Raw genomic sequence first — 17,890 nt, 5'->3', positions numbered from 1 at the left:
TGCTCCAGATGTTTGATTTAAACCCAGATGACATAGATTTAGAGAATGAGCCTTGGTTTAAATTCTTTTCCGAGCTGGAGTTTGGACGGCCGGTAAGTTGAGTGAGGGTGCGGCAGGTTGGCATGCTGTAGGCTATAATGTCCTTGTCCGGTACACACATGTTGATGTGTAATGACAAGCTGTGTGTGTGTGTGTGTGTGTGTGTGTGTGTAGTTACTTTTTTCTAATTCCAGTTCTGACTTGTTCAGTGTGTTATTTGCACACTGAAAACTGGAAAAAGACATTTAACATCACCTCGATAACAATTTACACAATAACAATGCTCGAGGCAGCGGGTGAGGCATCAGACACGTATGATATGCCTGATGTTAATCCCAAAGCTAATATTTAAAGAAAATAATTATGCACTGTTTTCAAAACTCTCACCAAAAGAGCAACTTATGGGGTACTCAACTTATGGGGTACAATGTTGTTTTTAGAAGAATGTCATTTAACATTTAACTTTGTGTAACACTGCGTTTTTACTTTGGCTCTGTTTGCTGTATCCCACACCTGTTCTGTTCTGTTGCTTAAAGCTCTCACAGCTGCAGAACCTGTGCAGAAAACACTATCGAGTCTAAAGTTTTGAAAAGACTTGCAGTGGCACTAAAAAGGATTTGGACACTTAATCCATGCATCCAACATATAAACACTGCACTTTCAAAATGAATATTTTCACATCAAAAATGTCTTAATACTAAAAGAATAGACAACTTATTTAGTTCAGCATGTATTCTACTACTATAATGCAACCAAGTATTGATGATTTGGTTCGCCAAAGGTAAAATAATAGTTCACTTAAAAATTCACTAAAATGTATGAGCGCTATTATAATTAATTGTTTACTATGTATAATTTTGAAGTATTAATTTAGAAGGATATGCTTCACCTTCAGGATCTATGGAGATTTATGTTGCGAACACTCATCAAGTCACTTATGCTCACCAAAGCTACATTTATTTGATCAAAAATACTGTAAAAACAGTAATATATATGTTTTAGTATCTGTAATACTATTACATTTAAAAATTTTATAATGTAATTTATTCCTGCGATGGCAAAGCTGAATTTTCAGCAACCATTACTTCAGTCTTCAATGTCCCATCATTATTTAATGAACAGAAAGTACAAAAGAACAGCATTTATTTGAAATAATAAACTTTTGTAACATTATAAATGTCTTTAGTGACTAATGAACGTATTATTATTATTATTATTATTGCTTTTTTAAACCTTACTGACCGCAAACAAAGTGTAGGTGATTCATGAAAAGGCAGTAAATTGTAAATATATATAGTAAAACGATCAATGCTGATTTTTTGCATTTAACATTGTATTTTTAGCAATTAGCATTGTGCACCATTTTAACATTAACCGAATAAAAAAAAAAAAAATCATATTGACCCCAGACTTTTCAATGTTGCCAATATCCCCTAAAATGATATTAGGTAACTAAGAGAAGTGTAATCTGTTCCAAATTTAGGAATTTTTTTATTTTATTTTATCTAATGCAATACAATTAATTAAAAATGATGTATGTTGTAGGCAAATGTATGTTCATAAATGAGATATTTATGCACAGTTCCTCCAGCTTCTATAAACACACTGGCTTGTTTACTGATTGAGTGTGCTGCTATCATATGTAAACAAGCTAAATATGTGTGAAACCTTTATGTAGTTTCATTATTGTGTGTATTATACACACAAGCAGCGGTGTGTGTGTAAGGTAGGTGAAGCATGCCTGGGCACTTGTGTAGTCAGTTACTTACTAACACACCAAGGTTCACTGTATTCACCCTTCGTTTGTTTGTACACTGTGTTTGTTTTGTGTGATCTCTGTTTCTCCATGCCCCTAATGCTGTCACTCTCTCCACATGTGTCTTTTTACCATGATGCACCTGCTTTTCCACCTCATCTTCACCTCTTCACCCCTGTGCTGTTCGTTCGTTTGTTCGGGTGATGGGGCTCCTAGCCTCCTAAAAAGAGGTTGGATTATAATCCTGACTACTCCACAAATGCTGTGGCACAGGTAAATCTACCTTCCTGTCCATGCATCCATCTTTCCTTTGCTGTTTGTTTGTATTATATCTCCTTCTTTCTCCTTTCCTATTGCCTTTTCTCCTGCCCCATCATTTATTTAGCAAACAACAAATGCCAAAAAAAATGTACCAATATAGTGTAAATATTTATTTTTAGTTTATTAGAGTAGTGTGTACTCTGTTGAGTGAAAAATGTTGCAATGTATTCAGTGTCAAGAACATGTATTTAATTTTATTTTTTGTAGTTTTTACTAGAAATCTGCAAATTAGAATGTTCAGGGTAAAATCTACGCTGCATGTGTACATTTTAATAAAACAAACACTAAACTAAATGTGAAACTTCATTTGCGCTTTCCTGGAGTGACACTACTGAAAAATATAGCTAAATAATGAACACCGACAAATGCTTTTTCATAACTGCTTTTTTAAATCAGAATGTATTTTTGTATTATTTGATTTGCTCACCCCCTGATGTCATTCTTGATCTTGACTTGATCTTTCTAGCAAAACACAAAAGATATTTAGGAACACTGGTTTGACTTTGGTTTAACCTCCATTGTATAGACATTGAGATATTTCTTAGAATATACTAATTCATGTTCCACAGAACATGAACATCTCTCTCTTACAGTTTTCCTCTGATGAATGAATGTGTTTATGTGCATGTGTTGGGAGTTTTTATAGGTTTCTTATTTTAAAATATGTTGTTTGAGAAGAGTCACATGCTCACAAGTACTACTGAAATGCATTCTCTCCTGTGCCTGTGAACTAGCTTTTTATTTATCCTCTTATTTGACCTATCAGAATTGGTGTGTTAATGCTCTGTTGTCAGCAAGTGAGTCCTTTCTTTTCTCTGATCCAAGTCGCATGGATAAGCCTGAATGAACACCAGAGACTGCTGTAATGTTCTCAGATTTGTTCAAATTCACCCCAGGCTGTGTGAAAGGAAAGGAGGCGTGGCCATCCTGGACAACATAATAGACGGGGCTTCTTGTGACCTGGTGCCACGTGCAGCCTTTCTAGATCTGTACTGTTTTGTTCTCTAGCTTTTGTTGGTCTCTGCTTACTGTGGGGCCCTGGCCCTTTTTTATTCTTACAGGAGGTCAAAGTTCATTTTTTATAGTCCTTCAAGGTGGGATTGAGAGATGTGGAACCCTCAGCAGTCACGGCTGTCTTTGCGCATGCGGGGGGGAAGGTTTAGATTGTAGCGCAGCACGGGAGTGTTACACTTCTTTGTTCCCATGGATCTCACTCTTCTCTTTTGTTGTCTGCTCTCTTTCAGTCATCCCTCTATCTCTCGCCTTCCGAACGACCTGACGGCACTACAAGGTAAGCTTCCCTTTCATTCTTATATCAGTGTTTCTCACTCAGGCTCTTTAATTTCTCAGAGAGATGCCCTTTGGATATCCACTGGAGGACAGAACCTGAGCATCCTCAGTTTAATTTAATTTACTCAGGTTTTAAAAGCTCTGTCACTGTTTATTTATTTTTATTTTTTTGCTGTGTGTGTATATTAAATTTAAAATAAATATAAATAAATGTTATGCATTTAACAGATGCTTTTATCCAAAGCAACTTACAGTGCTTTCAGGCTATACATTTTTACCTATCATGTGTTCCCGGGAAATCGAACCAAAACCTTTTACCAATTGAGCTACAGGAACACTATACATATATATATATATATATTGTATATACTGTATATATATGAATTGGACATCCCATACTGTTGTGTGTATTTGAAGATTTATTGTTCATACCCTCTACGGCTAATTTCTAGCTCAAAAACACTTGCTGTTCATATGGAATCTATAGAGTACTGGATATGGGAACCCATATTTTGGAATATTTAATGGGTAGAAGATCCTGTATTCAGAGTGTCATTGTCAATATAAGTAAAATGGTTTATTGTCCACTAGCTGGATCACTTTGGGTGATGTTTCCATTTTCAAAAATGGCATAAATAGCTTAGTCATTTGTATTATAAAATTACAGCGGTAGTCCCTTAATTATGTATATTTGGCCTTAAATGTTATATAAAATGTTGCATTAAAGTATTCAGTAATTCTATAAAACTTTAAAGTCATTAATAATGTTTTTCTTTTGTTATTTTATTTCATTATTGATCTGGGATTTTTGGGGATTCGTAGTTCTGCGAGTGACTACAAGACAAGGCGAAAGTCGGAACCATCTGTCACTCAAGCCAACACAGGAAGTGAGCAGAATGTCAGTCAAGTGTTTTCCCGCCCACTGGATGCCAGTAAAGCACAGACACTGAAGAAGCCCACCATACGTTCCTCGCCCTCCTCACCATCCAGACCCAAAGGTAATTTCAGACACACTCAAACTCGAACAGAACATGCTAAACTGATCGAATCTGTTGAAGACATTTAGATTATGCATTATTGTCTAATGACATATTAAATTAGGACTCCATTATTTTGTGCAGAGGAACTGTTTGATGGATTTGTTCTGTTACCATTCTATCAGAATGTATTGTTTGATTTGTGCCAGAAACCGAAAAGACCGCACTTCTCTTATTCTATCGTTAGATCATCACATTTGTGGTTGTTACCTGTGTACAATTTTTAGATGATCGTAACTGCTTGAAACTGCATATTCTCCTCTGTCTATCTTAACTATACTGACGCATTCTCACTAACTGTCACTTTTACTGATATCGTTTTTCTCTCACTCAGCTGAGCTCACTAACCAGCTTTCCTGTCTCCTCTTTGTCATGCTGCATTGGACGTTATTTTAATTCACAGCTGGAGATGCTAGTGAGTCACTCTCCTCCTGTATGAGCTCTCCAGGTATGGAGCGCCCTTCCTCCCATCTCTCCTCAGACTCCCTCACTATCTCCACACCAACCTGGCGTGGCTCCAAACGCTCCATCTGCTTCAAGAACGGTTGGCAGACAGGCCGGCATGAAGCTGCGGAGACTTGGAGTAGTGTTGACGATGAATCTGTCGTGACTCCTTCATCACCACGGCTCAAATCACGCAGCTGTGATGACTTGCTGTCTGACGGACATGGTGCTAATAATAATGGAAGAGCGTCCACTTCTGTGACTACCACTCGCTCTGAAAGTGCAGATTCATTGCTTGATGAAGACACTCCACAGAAACCTCAAGTAAAAAGTCTTACCTCATCTCCCAGGGGACGCCGACATCACCGGCGTAAGATGCCACACGATGCTCCAGGTTTCCTTCAGCTCTACAAGAAAATGCACCACATAGACAGAGAACAATTATTGCCCTCAGAGGTGATCCGTTCTGTACGTGCAAGAATCCTTGAGCTGGAGCGGCTACAACAACAACAGAGGCACAACCTCCACGGATGGGCACCTTTTGGTAATGAGGTACCACGACAAATGGTCCCAAACCGTATATCGGAATATGAACAGCTTATCCAGAAATCCAAGTCCATGCCAGACCTTGGTGATGAAAATGCCCCATCAGGCACCACCACACCAGGGTCCTCGAGGGCCAGCAGCTGTCCCAAACGACGCTTTTCTGTGGAATCACTTTTGGAGGAGGAGGATCCTCCAGAAAGGGCTCGAAGTCCCCCTGAGGGACAGCCAAGACCAGGACCAGACAACAGTAGCCTGGTGCAAATTTATGGGAAGAACCAGAGGCAGCATCAAGACTACTCAGACAGTGAGCAAGACGCATGTGCCTCCGAAATGAGTGACGTCCACATAGAAGGGTCTTCACTGTGTAGCGAGAGCGACCTGGATCATTGCTCACTTACCTCATCGGAAAGCTTCTTTGGTTCTGGGCAGCATCACCATCATGGACACCATCATCATGGACACCGTTACCACCGGCACCATCACCTCCACCAGAGTGTGGGTCAGAGTCAAGGTTACCAACACCGCCACCTCATCAGCTCCTGTAAGGGTCGCTGCCCGGCATCCTATACACGATTCACCACCATGCTAAAACACGAGAGACAACAAGAAAGGGCTCGGCAGGAGTCCCACACTGCCGCTACGTCTCCACTAGCGCAACAGTCACCCAGTGAGTCAGGCCTTTCAAAACTTGCCTTCCTGGTCAGCCCTGTGCCTTTCCGCCGGAAACGAGGCTCCCCACCAACCCAACAGCGACACTGCAGAAGCGGTCGGCCAAAATCCAAAACCGCAATTTATGAGGCTTTAGATGCCGCTTTGCAGGACATTTATGACCACATAAGGGCGGAAAGGGGGCAGGGACCAGCAAGGTTGCCAGATGATAGCATATTGCGGCGGTTACTGGAGGAGTTGCTACCAGACGTGCCCAAACGTAGCTCCTCCTTGCGGGCACAGAGAGGGTCCGGCTCCCCCTCCTCGCTCAATGTCAACCAGCCTTACCATGGAGCCCACCAATGTGCCTCCTACCAGCAGCAACACCACCTTACAGACGCCTTCAACAACAACCAGCATAATGCTAATGCTAATGTGCACTGCTACTCAGGTGCAGCTAGTTCTCAAGAGTTTTCCTTTTGTTTCGAATCATTTTTGCAAAATCCTCATGTCATTACCTCAAGCATTCCCTACCAAAAACATGCAAGTGCTTTTACTTCTTTTTCACCTAAACAGAATGCATCATTATTATGGCACCAAGTGTCCAATCTTTATATTTATGTAATTATAAATTATAGTATATTTAGATTGACTGACTTTTTCAGTCCTTTGATTTCCTATGTTCATAAATTGAGATAGAACCATAAATAAAGAAGAAGTCAGCTCGTTTTTTGGGGGGAGATTCCCATTCTAGAAAGTATTTCAATGGACAAAAATCAGTTTTCAATGTTTTTGTTCTTTTTATAGTACATTAGCTAATAGTTAGCTTTAATGCTAACACAAAAGCTCTGATTATGAATACATGGAATATTGTATTTCTTTCTGTTCATTTATAATGATAAATGTGGAAAAGAAGTATTAGCAGTTCTTGGGGCACTAAATGTCAATCCAGTATATGCATGATGTGTTTCATTGAGCTTAAATTTTGCCTTTTGATTTTGTGCCCTTACCATTGTGTTATTTATTTTATTTTTTGGTTGTTGTTATTTTATTTTAATTTTTTTCTGATGTATGAAATACTGTTGTACATATGCGTATTTGCTTGCTTTGTATGTACTGTATTTTGTATGTATTTGGTTTTTTTTTTAACAAATGGCTCTATGATGACTAATATTTGGGCCATTATTTTAGGTCAAGTGCATGCCATTTTATGTCATATTGTGTATATCCAGATCATCCCTCTTTTTTTACCCTAAATTTGAAATAAATATTTGTATAATTTTAAAGAAGTCTCATTTTCCTTTTGACACCAATGGAATGCATGTGTTGCCACCATGAACTCTTTCGGTTAGTTTTCTTTCGGTTGACGTTTTCTCTGTTTCCACAGATCAGGGCTCTGATGCAGGACGTCTCACACCACAAAGCAGAAGACCCACGCCAGAAAGAGAGGTAGAAATGCTGCTTTACTCATTCCATTTTTACATTAATTAGTTTTCATTTAATAATTTAATAATTTAATAAATCCCATGACCCCTTTAACCTCGTATTTGGCTTGGCTATGCAAATGTTGGATAGCTGATGGTCTTTTTGCTGGCCTCCAAGCAGACGACCTATCTGATATTGTCTTCTCTCCTCCATCAGAAACAGTCTGCCAGGGCTATTTATGATTTTAAAGCTCAGTCTGCAAAGTGAGTATATATAATTAATCTGAGAAACTCTGTCTGGCGCATGCAGATAACATCACAGCATCTCACTGAATTTGAATTCACAAAGAGCTAAGTCAGCTTTTTGTTTGTGAAAGTGTGTTTAATTAATTCTACTCTTGCCTATCCATTCAAAGCTTTTTATTTCATTTTGTTTTGCATTTTCCTTTGTGCAGTTTTTGCTCTTGTGCTTTTTGCATACTAACTTGCTTTATGTCAAATTGGTCTCTGGATCAGCAATCCTGCTCTGAGCTCAGTGTCATTGCATGAAATTGTCAGCTTGGTTGCTTCAGTAGAAAAATTAGAAATGTGATATACAGAATATAGATTTAGGCGAGTCACTGGTATAAATGTTCTCTTTATTATATATGTAATGAATGTTCATGGTCACATATGCATGTTTATTGCATATCGCAGGGAAATTTCCTTTAAGAAAGGTGATGCTGTCAGCATCATCAGACAGATTGACAGTAACTGGTATGAGGGGGAACACAGAGGACGGATTGGGATTTTCCCCATCTCTTATGTCGAGGTAAATTTGAAATAATCTATTTTATGAAGTAACTGCTGACACATGCTTAATCACATTCCCTCTCGCTTCCTCGTTATTTCTCTCATTTTCTCCTTCAGAAGGTGGCGTCTCCAGAGCGGAGGCAGCCTGTCAGGCCTCCTCCTCCGGCTCAGGTTCGAGAGATGGGAGAAGCCATAGCACGATACAACTTCAATGCTGACACTAACGTGGAGCTTTCTCTTAGAAAGGTGAGTATAAACCCCTGTATCACACTACCATCTTTCAGTCGTGCACTCTCTATCGCACCCCACCATGAATTGCATATTTAAAGCATGCATGCATGTTTTTGCTGTTGTAGGGGGAGCGAGTGATCCTGCTAAGGAAGGTGGATCAGAATTGGTATGAAGGAAAGATTCCTGGTTCAAACAAGCAGGGCATTTTCCCAATGTCCTATGTCGATGTGACCAAGGGCTCTCCTTCCAAGAGCCCCAGTCACCAAGGAGACACGCACACATACAGGGCACATAAGGTAAGTCTATAGCATCGGTTTTTGACCGTCACCTCCACAAAGTCTGTCCTATAAGTCCAATAAGTTCATAAACCAGTCTCCTTGATTTCTTTTTCCTTTGCTCAAGGACTATACAGAGTCCTCCCATTTGCAGTGTCTTGATTCTGCCACTAAGACACACCTTCAGACAGTCACTAGCGAATGGCTGTCTCTCACATTGGGTGTCTCTACCACTTGCCCATCTTCCCGTGGCAGTCCACTCCCACCCACCCCTCCTCCATTACCCAGCAATCTACACTACGCTGGCCCCCAGTCCCCCCCTCCACTTGTGCGAAGGTCCACCCCACCAAGAAGCCTTTCCTCAAAATGCTCCCCTTTTCCTAGCCAAGGACCAATTACTTCAGAGTTCTCAAATATTTTGCTTTATTCTCATGAACATCTCTACAGAGATGAACTGACAGCAATAGATGTACCAGAAACATTTGGTTTACCAGTGAAACAGATTACAGACCATAATCAAGCTCTGTTAGGAATGGAAAGAAAGGGGCATGATGGTAAAAAGTTCTTAGAAGACATGTATTTAAAGGAGCAAAGCTTGAAACAAAACCATGACCCATCCCAGCTATTAAACAAACCTGACCCACATGGCGAACTTATGTCAATGTTTCTGAAAAATCAACTTTATAATGAACTTGAATTCCGATTGGCCAGTCGATCAAAAAACATGGCTAAACGAGAAGTATTACCTGATAAGCCCCTGTCCATCAGTGCAAGCCACAGATCAGAAAATATACTGGATAAACATCATGATATCTATGAGAAAAAGGCTGAGGAGCTGCTGTCAGTCCTTTTGAATGAGAAAACAGAGATTTACAGTCCAGTAGAAGCTATAAAATGGGAGGAACTTCCTGAGTTGTACATAAAGGAAGAGGATGATGAAACAAACAACAGATCAGGCTTGGAAATGGTTTCAAAAAAAGAGGTAGAACATGCAGTGTGACAAAAGCATGATAGTCTGGTGGTGTGAAATCTCTTATAACCTTAAGTTTAACGATACAATTTTTAAATTTTAAATACAAAAAAAAAAAAATTATACAGAACATTATTTGCATGTTCATTGACTAAATTAAAGGGGCCATATTCAACTTAGTTTTTTTTTTTTAAATTCCACAAATGTATGCCCACTCCATGATTATAACGTTCTGTTATATTATAAGCATATACTGCAGTCATTGTTTGCTGCTTTAAATGCTCAAGCAATGGATTCTTATTGGCTGTCAATGTTTTTATCATTCATGATTAAAAAAAGAAAATGATTTCAGCTATATTGTTCTTCTGCTGTTATTATTATAGCTGTGGTGTGAGCTTCCCCATTCTTATGGAATTATAATGATTATTAAATCCTTAGTTATTGTTACAGTTATTGTCCTTGGTGTGAAGAGACTTGTAAATGACTTAAGAAATAAGGGTTACTTTTTGGTTGCTGGTCTTAAGCAGGGTCCAATATAGCTTGAAAAAAAAAAGGAATAGGGGAAACAGGTCTACTATAAGAAAACAATATTTACAGATTTATATTTATTTTCAGGGCAATAGAGCTTATTTTATCCCTCAAATTCTATTTGCCACAGTGTTTAACAGTCTTATTCTCATTATTGTAAAAAAAAAATACAATTTTAAAAATAATAAAACAGGGGGTTAATACGATAACTGATGGTTACGTGGTAAATATTTCTGAACATAAATATATAGCTACCTCAATCCTGTTTCAAAAGATAAAGGAAAATCCCGTTAACTATGATATGGCCCCTTTTAATAGTCTTTGTCACATTAGTTGTGTGTATAACTTTGAAAATCTAGTTCAAAGTTGTGAAAGTTGTAGTTGAACAGCTCTGTCTTTCTCTTTACCAGGCTGACTCCTCCTCCATCACTCCATCTCTGCCATTCTCCACCTCCCCTATGCCTAATTCCTCCTTTACTCTCTCTTCCACTAGTTTTTCTCCATCACACATTGAATCATCTGCCTCTGCTGTTCACTATTCTCCACCGTCTTCTTCCAAAGCTTCTCCATGTCCTTCTCCTTCTTCTATTCCTCTTGCTTCATCTCTTCCTTTGGTGCCTTATTCCTCCTCTGTCCTCCAAACCTCATTTGCTGCTTCTCCTTCAGACTCTCCTCTCCCTCCATTATCTCTCTCCACTCCTCCTCCATCTCCTCCAAACTCCCCAATCCCTCTTCCTCCTCCTCCTTCATCGACTCTCAATATTCCTACTTCTTTGCCTATTTCTTTCCCTTCTAACTATCAGTCATCTCCTTCTCCACCTCCCTCATTTCCGCAACCCCTTCCTCCATCCTCTCACCTTTCTTCTCCTACTTCCACTCCTATTTTCTCAAATATCCCTTCCTCCCACTCTCCTTCTCCCCATCTCTCCCAAATCCCTCCATCTCCTCCTTCATCTCCTATTCCTTCTTTGCATCCTCCTCTTTATTCCTCCTGCCAGCCTCTTCTACCAACTATTCCAGCCTCTCCACCCTCCACTCCCTCTCCTCCTCCATCTTCTTCAGACCACGTCCCATCTCCTCCCAGGTCTCCTTCACACCTCACCTCTCCTCCTGCATCCTCTGTGTCTGTAGTCTCCACTCAGCCCTCTTTTCCTCCTCTCTCCCCACGTTCACAGCCTCGTTCTCCTAAGATTAAGGTAAAAAGAATGAACAAAACAATGTATTCAGGGCTGCTGTGTGATGCATGTGATACAACCTGTAACGTTTTCAACATTAAACAAAGATTAAAAGTAAGATCATATGGTTATGCACCTTGAACACTCAGGGGAAAAAAAGAGGCTTGTGTTGCAGAAGTATTAATTTGACACAATTACAAGGGTTTTAAGTAAGTTCTTAAAGGGCTAGTTGACCCCAAAATGAAAATTTTGTTATTATATATGCATCCTCATATTGTTCCAAACCACCAATAGAAATATAAAGCTTCCAAGCTGTTCCTGATGAGCAGAGCCAAGCTGCGACATATAAACCACTTTTATGGTGCCTTTTTGGTGTTTTCTGTTGCCATGCAAAATATATCAATACAATTGGACATTGGATGTTAAATTATGCAAGCTGAATAGTTGATTAAAGGCGGGCATACACAGTGCGATTTTTGCTGTCGTACGAGTTCGCATGCAATTTTTTTTTTTTCAATTGTGTATCATGTGCGAGGAATTATGAGCCGAGCAGAGTGCCTTACGAGCACTTCCCGACCTCCCGATCATTTTTAAACATCGGTTTAAACTATCAGTTTGAATTCATGGCGTGCGGTTGAACGACCCGATTTGTTGATCTATCTGAAGTTGACCAATCAAGAACTAGGAAAACCACAGAAGAAGAAAGACGAAGACTGCAGTGCCATGGCTAATGTGGACTATTGACGCTATTGACCAGGGGGATTAACTCGCTGAACTCTGACAGGAACAGCGAGCGCTGTATGATGTTTCTAGCAGCATGTACCATGCTTTTTAATTCTCTTGCTCTCTCTCTCATACACATACACACACACACACACTTATGTAGTTCATGGGGGACTCTCCATAGACATAACGGTTTTCTATACTGTACAAACTGTGTATTCTACAGTATCCCCATACACTACCTCTATCAATCACAGAAAAAATGCATGTTTCAAATTTCAATTAAACACCATTTAGTATTTTTTAAAGAGATTTGGTTTATGAGGGCATGGGAAGTGTGCTCATTTACGTTGTAAAACCCATGTCATTATAGACATTTGTGTCTCCATAAACCACACACGCGTTCGACTTGATCACTTGTATGACATCAAAGTATAGCGAGAGCGATTCGACTGCTTTGGATCCGTGTGCTCTCTTAAGCCGGGCATACACTCTGCGATTTTCATCCGATTTTGAGCCGAATTCTGACTCGTGTACGCCCGCCTTAATCGACATTTGCGAAGTCATGCAGTTTGTGATGGACAGATTGCTAATAGCAAGTCTATGGTAATACAATACATCAGGCAGGACATCCAAATTCTCGCCTATCATTCATCAACCTCAAATATGGCTTATCATCTGAAATATGTATTAGCAACTTTACATGGCCACTTAATCTAATGTTAAGCTTGAGAAATGTGCACTATTGAAGTGTCTGTGTAGCGTGTGGAAGATGATCAGTAGTGCTCACTGCAGGACAGATTGAGGCGCAGGTGCTTCACTTGCTCTTAAAATACTCTCTTATTTTTGTCATATGGATAAGAGTAATAAATCCTTCAAATCTGTAAAGACTCAAGGGTTGTTGGGTTGTTTTTTTTTTGCACTCACAATAACAACAAATCGTACTTTTGTAAAATAATGAAAGCAAACAGGATGTGCTTTCTGCCATCTCTGTCTCTGTGAACTTGAGTTGTGTCTCTGTGAATGTAAATGCGGTCTCCTTACCGTTTTTCCCTGACACATTCATAATCATTACTTCTGCTGTACACTGTGGCAAGCTTTATGCTTGAGCACTTATTAGGCTATGTAGGCAATTAAAGGCTCATTATAATGATTTAAATGGTTTGTTAATAAACGTGCGATTAGTCAACTAATGCTTCAAATGTACGACAACTAGTCGACCAGAAAATTCCTTAGTCGAGGACAGCCTAAGAATTTAGATAAATAATTTGGTGGCTAAACTCACTTGCAGCATTTGCAATTATTGTTTTAGTTATTAGTGTTTATTTTTAATTATTTTTATTTTTAATTGATACCAAACAGTATATAATTTTAAGATGAGCAATTTATTGTTAATGAGTCATAACATACAGTGACAGAATTACAGATTTTTTTATTTTATTTAATTTTTTCACTAATGACAGATTTTTGTGTACAAGATTTTAATATCTGTATCCTTGCATTTCTGTACTTATTAGATGGGTACTTAAATGGGATATATGACATTGTTTCAGTTTTATGTTAAGGGACGTAACATTTCGCAAGCTTAAGGTATTCACCACCCCAATCACAATGTACTGAATAGCTGGCCAATCAGCATGCACCTCGCTTTTCATACTGATGAGCTTTGTAGAAATCCACACATTTAAGAAAGGCGGGGCACAGAGGAGAAACAATAATGTACAGTATGTGGAAAATAATGTTTTTTGAACCTTAAACTGCAAAAAAAAAAAAAAAAAATGTTACATTTGCATTACACCAGATTTTTAGCTAGGTCAACAGCTAGTGATTAATATGACTTTTTATTGCAAGATATATGACAGTTTTTATATTCATCATTTCATTATTTTAAATATGGCATGTATTAATAATAGTGTGTGTGAGAAGGGTGCGTTTTTATATGCATAACTATGTTTTGGACTGAAGTTATCACATCCCTAATAATTCAAGGAATGACTTAACTAAAATAGAATTAACATTGGTATTAAGCTTAAGACTGAAAATGAGATTGTAAATAACACTGAGATGGATTTTGTATGAGCGTGCTGATCTCTGATTGGTTGCCTTGAATTTGATTCTTGCAGACAGTTTATAAGCAGGAAGTGGTGGTTGAGGGTAAGCCACCACTTAGCCCCATTTCCACCAGGAGGCGCTGTTTATCTCCCTGTTTATCACCCAGTAGAGCAAGAAGGGTAGGATGGAGTGTGCTGTGACACTAGCAGCAGTGCAGACTGGGAAATGAAGTCCTTTCTAATCCCTTTTATAATTCTCTGGACGCATCATGGGTGGATTTCCTCTTTGTGTGTGTTGTAACACAACAGGTCTTCTCTAAACTCTGTGACGACGATGAAGTCTCACACTATGACATCCTGTGGCTGGATTTGGCATGATATTCTCACACCTTAAAGTGTTGTATTCACACCATACTGACACTTCCCTCTCTCTTTCTCTCAGAAAATGATGCAGGATTCTCAGCATTCAGGTGGTGACCCGTAAGTACACTTTTTTAATTTTTCAGATACGTTTCACTGTTATTTTGTTTATTCACCATCAGAACATAAACAGCACATTTACAAATTTAAATTATTTTAATTTCACTTAAGCTTCCGAGCTGTGTTCAACTATGTGCCTCGTAATGAGGATGAGCTGGAGCTGAAGGATGGGGACGTTATTGATGTTATCGAAAAATGTGATGATGGCTGGTTTGTGGGTAAGTTAAAAAAAAAAAAAAAATACAGCATCTCTGCAAATGGTATATACTTTTTTATTAATGAGACTACTCAGTATGACTTAATAAATAAATGTATGTACACTACTATTAAAATTTTGGGGGTCAGTAAGATTTTTTTTTTATAAATTAATGCTGTTATTTAGCAAGGATGTATAAAATGGATCAATATTTAAAAGCTGTTTAAAAAAGACTTTTACATTGTTACAAAACATATATTTGATATATTTGAAATACATTTGTACATAATGTACATTATGTTATCATCTTTTATGCATTATGTAATGTAATCATGCTTTGCTGATAGTCTCTTTTTTTTTTTAGGTACCTCTCGGAGAACCAAGTTATTTGGAACGTTCCCAGGAAACTATGTTAAACCACTTTAATGGCACAAATATGGCCACTCCAGTGCCTACTGTGTAGGGCCAACAAGGCACCTCACCTTTGAGAAAGTGTGTGTGTCCATATGTGTGAGTGTGTTCACAACCACAGCAGTTTTAGCTCTGTCAAGTCCACACAACTGAAGTTTATTTCACCTTGAGCTTTTTTTTTTTGCCATCACAGAGTCTCCTTACTGTTCTTTCATCTGCTATTCTGACAACAGCTCATTCAGGAAAGTTGTTCCTGTTATATTGGCATTTTGTAATTTTTCAGGATGCACTAGAGTTAGTATGGCGAGGATTGAAGCAGCCATGGTATTGAGTGAGGTCAGTAGATCAGTATAAATGGTAGACACATGGGAAAGTGTGTCTGAGAAGAAACCTCAGGCATCAGTGTTCAACTGAGTGTGTGTATGTGTGTGTGAGTATTGTGTATTAAACATTACAGAGTTAATAGCAATAGAGTCCACTGGTTATAGATGAGGATGGATAGTTTTATTAAAATTAGCTAAAGGTGAAATCATGGACAATTATGAAATTGCTCATTCCCCTTGTGTGTGGCCAAAATCAATAAGTGATTGGACCAGATGTGCTTTAAACAGTTGTATAGGTAACAATACTTTTGACATACAGAATTACAAAATAACTGTCATTGAGCAATTTTTGCTGTTGCTGAAGTGGCAATCATTCATATACCATAGGATAATGTAATCAGTGCATTGTGGGTATTTGTATAAGTTGTCTGTTGAAAGTGCATTGACATTCTGGGAAGAAAAGATCCTTTTATGGAATTTGGTAACAAATATTTGATTAGTGAACTTTTTTCTAATGTTTACTTGTGAATTTTATGAACAGACTGAGTTTTAGAATTGTAAACCAGGTGTCAGTGAACCACCTTTAAAAAAAAAAAAAAAAGAAATAATAAAAAATAAAATAACAAACAAACATGTAAATCAATATTAAATCATTGCTTGTTTTAGTAATGATTGACAACAATGTTACAACAACAAGGTGAGCCTGCTCTGATGTTTCCATTTCTTATTTGTTAACCTAAATTAACTAATTTATCTAAAACGTAATTTCGAAAGTTTGATCTCTGATATAAAACTTAAATGATGTCATTTATCTGCCACGTTTCTCATGAGATTCACTCTTTTACAATTGCATCATATAACATAATAGAGAGAGTTGTTGGTCTTTGATGAATGTCTGTATGCTTGTCTGACGTTCAGTGTTATGTTAAGTTTTTCGAAGGATTTGTGTATCAGTATTTTCTGCATTAAGTGTATCACTTTTTGTGTTCTCATCTGAAAGCATAAGGCTTTTGTTGCATTGGCTTTTACAAGTATGTATATTCAGTATAAGGAAAAGTGTGTCTATGAATTTCACAGACAGCAGAGCAATCTTAAAGCACCTTAAACATTTATCGGTTCTACTTTTTTTCTTAAAGTTGAAGTGTGTAAGAATTTGGGTAATAAATAATTAATCTCCTTTTGTAGATTAATATGCAGGGACAACTACTGTAAGTAAACCTTTCATAGGTTGAATAATTTATAGCTTTGTTCATCCGAGCACAATCAATGGTTTGAGTTTGGGGCGGGGCTTTCTGTTTGCCTGACCAATGGCAGATGGGAAGTGTTTTGGAAACCTGTTTGAAAACAATTGCAATAATGTTTGATGGGACAGAAATGACACACTTCAGCTTTAAAATGTTTTAATAACACTGTTTGCATTTTCCAGCTTCACGGCTGTTTGCTGATTCTTTATTTGTCCTTTTGTATTGTACTGTACATGAGTTTCACTTGCATTATAAAGCCCTTCCTTTCTCACTTTTGCTTTCTTTCATCTGTTTTAGTCCTTAATATTTCATCACATGTGCCAAATGTATTCTTCAACAACTCTGGTGCAAAAAAAAGAAAGAAAACGTATGCAAAAAATAGACAAAAAGGATTCTTGGGGACTAATAAAGGACTTTCTTCAGTACAGGATGGAGACTGATGCACACTCTAGTCAAACTGGATTTAGGAGATTTTTGTCACAGTTTGCAAACTACTGTCCTCTACTAAAGACAGTGGATTTTTTGGAAGACATTTTTTGCCTTTTTCCGTATAGCCTTTTGACTGAACAACATATAGTGTTATTTGATGTGTGTGCTTGATGAGCTGGTGAGCTTGAGAGAATCAAGTTTAACCTGCTCACTTTCAAATAAAGATTTCTTTCTCTGTCTCTCACTCTCTTTCTTTTTCTATCTTTCTCTGTCTCTCTCTCTCTCTCTATCTCTTTTTTGTTCCATATTGTCACGGGAGGAGCACAAGACAGACACAGTGGGCGTGGCGTCAGGCCTCGGAGAGGCTTTTATTAACAGAAATCATAAAATAACAGGGAATAAAAGTGGCCAAAGGGGGAAAGTGTCCAAAATAACAGGGAATCTGGTGTCCTCGTCGTGCTGCGGGATTTGTGTAGGTCGGGCAGTGTTCATCAAGGAAGGGTCCAGGCAAGGGGCGGAGTCCGGCGGCCGCACGCGCTCCCCTCCTTGGTCCGGGG

General features: G+C 38.4%; 1 protein-coding gene across 14 annotated transcripts in view; it reads left to right on the top strand.

Annotated features, from left to right (window-relative positions):
• The window catches only part of LOC113044175 (sorbin and SH3 domain-containing protein 2-like), a 76,665-nt gene extending 59,093 nt beyond the window's left edge, over window positions 1–17,572 (top strand). For 8 of the 14 annotated variants that reach the window (XM_026203870.1, XM_026203880.1, XM_026203881.1 and 5 more), the window contains 13 exons: window positions 9–92; window positions 2,012–2,068; window positions 3,361–3,407; window positions 4,229–4,404; window positions 4,847–6,532; window positions 7,469–7,530; window positions 7,723–7,769; window positions 8,202–8,316; window positions 8,415–8,543; window positions 8,654–8,824; window positions 8,931–9,785; window positions 10,712–11,497; window positions 14,323–14,686. In XM_026203870.1, the coding sequence (XP_026059655.1) occupies window positions 9–92; window positions 2,012–2,068; window positions 3,361–3,407; window positions 4,229–4,404; window positions 4,847–6,532; window positions 7,469–7,530; window positions 7,723–7,769; window positions 8,202–8,316; window positions 8,415–8,543; window positions 8,654–8,824; window positions 8,931–9,785; window positions 10,712–11,497; window positions 14,323–14,451 (4,344 nt within the window). In that variant the 3' untranslated portion in view covers window positions 14,452–14,686. The other 6 variants (XM_026203883.1, XM_026203875.1, XM_026203877.1 and 3 more) reach the window with 6 other exon arrangements.
• The last annotated feature ends 318 nt before the right edge of the window (window positions 17,573–17,890 follow it).

This window comes from Carassius auratus, chromosome 26 (genome assembly GCF_003368295.1).
Source record: "Carassius auratus strain Wakin chromosome 26, ASM336829v1, whole genome shotgun sequence".
Lineage (NCBI taxonomy): Eukaryota > Metazoa > Chordata > Actinopteri > Cypriniformes > Cyprinidae > Carassius > Carassius auratus.
Note: the sequence above shows the minus strand (reverse complement) of the source record. Positions and strands in the feature narration are given on the sequence as shown.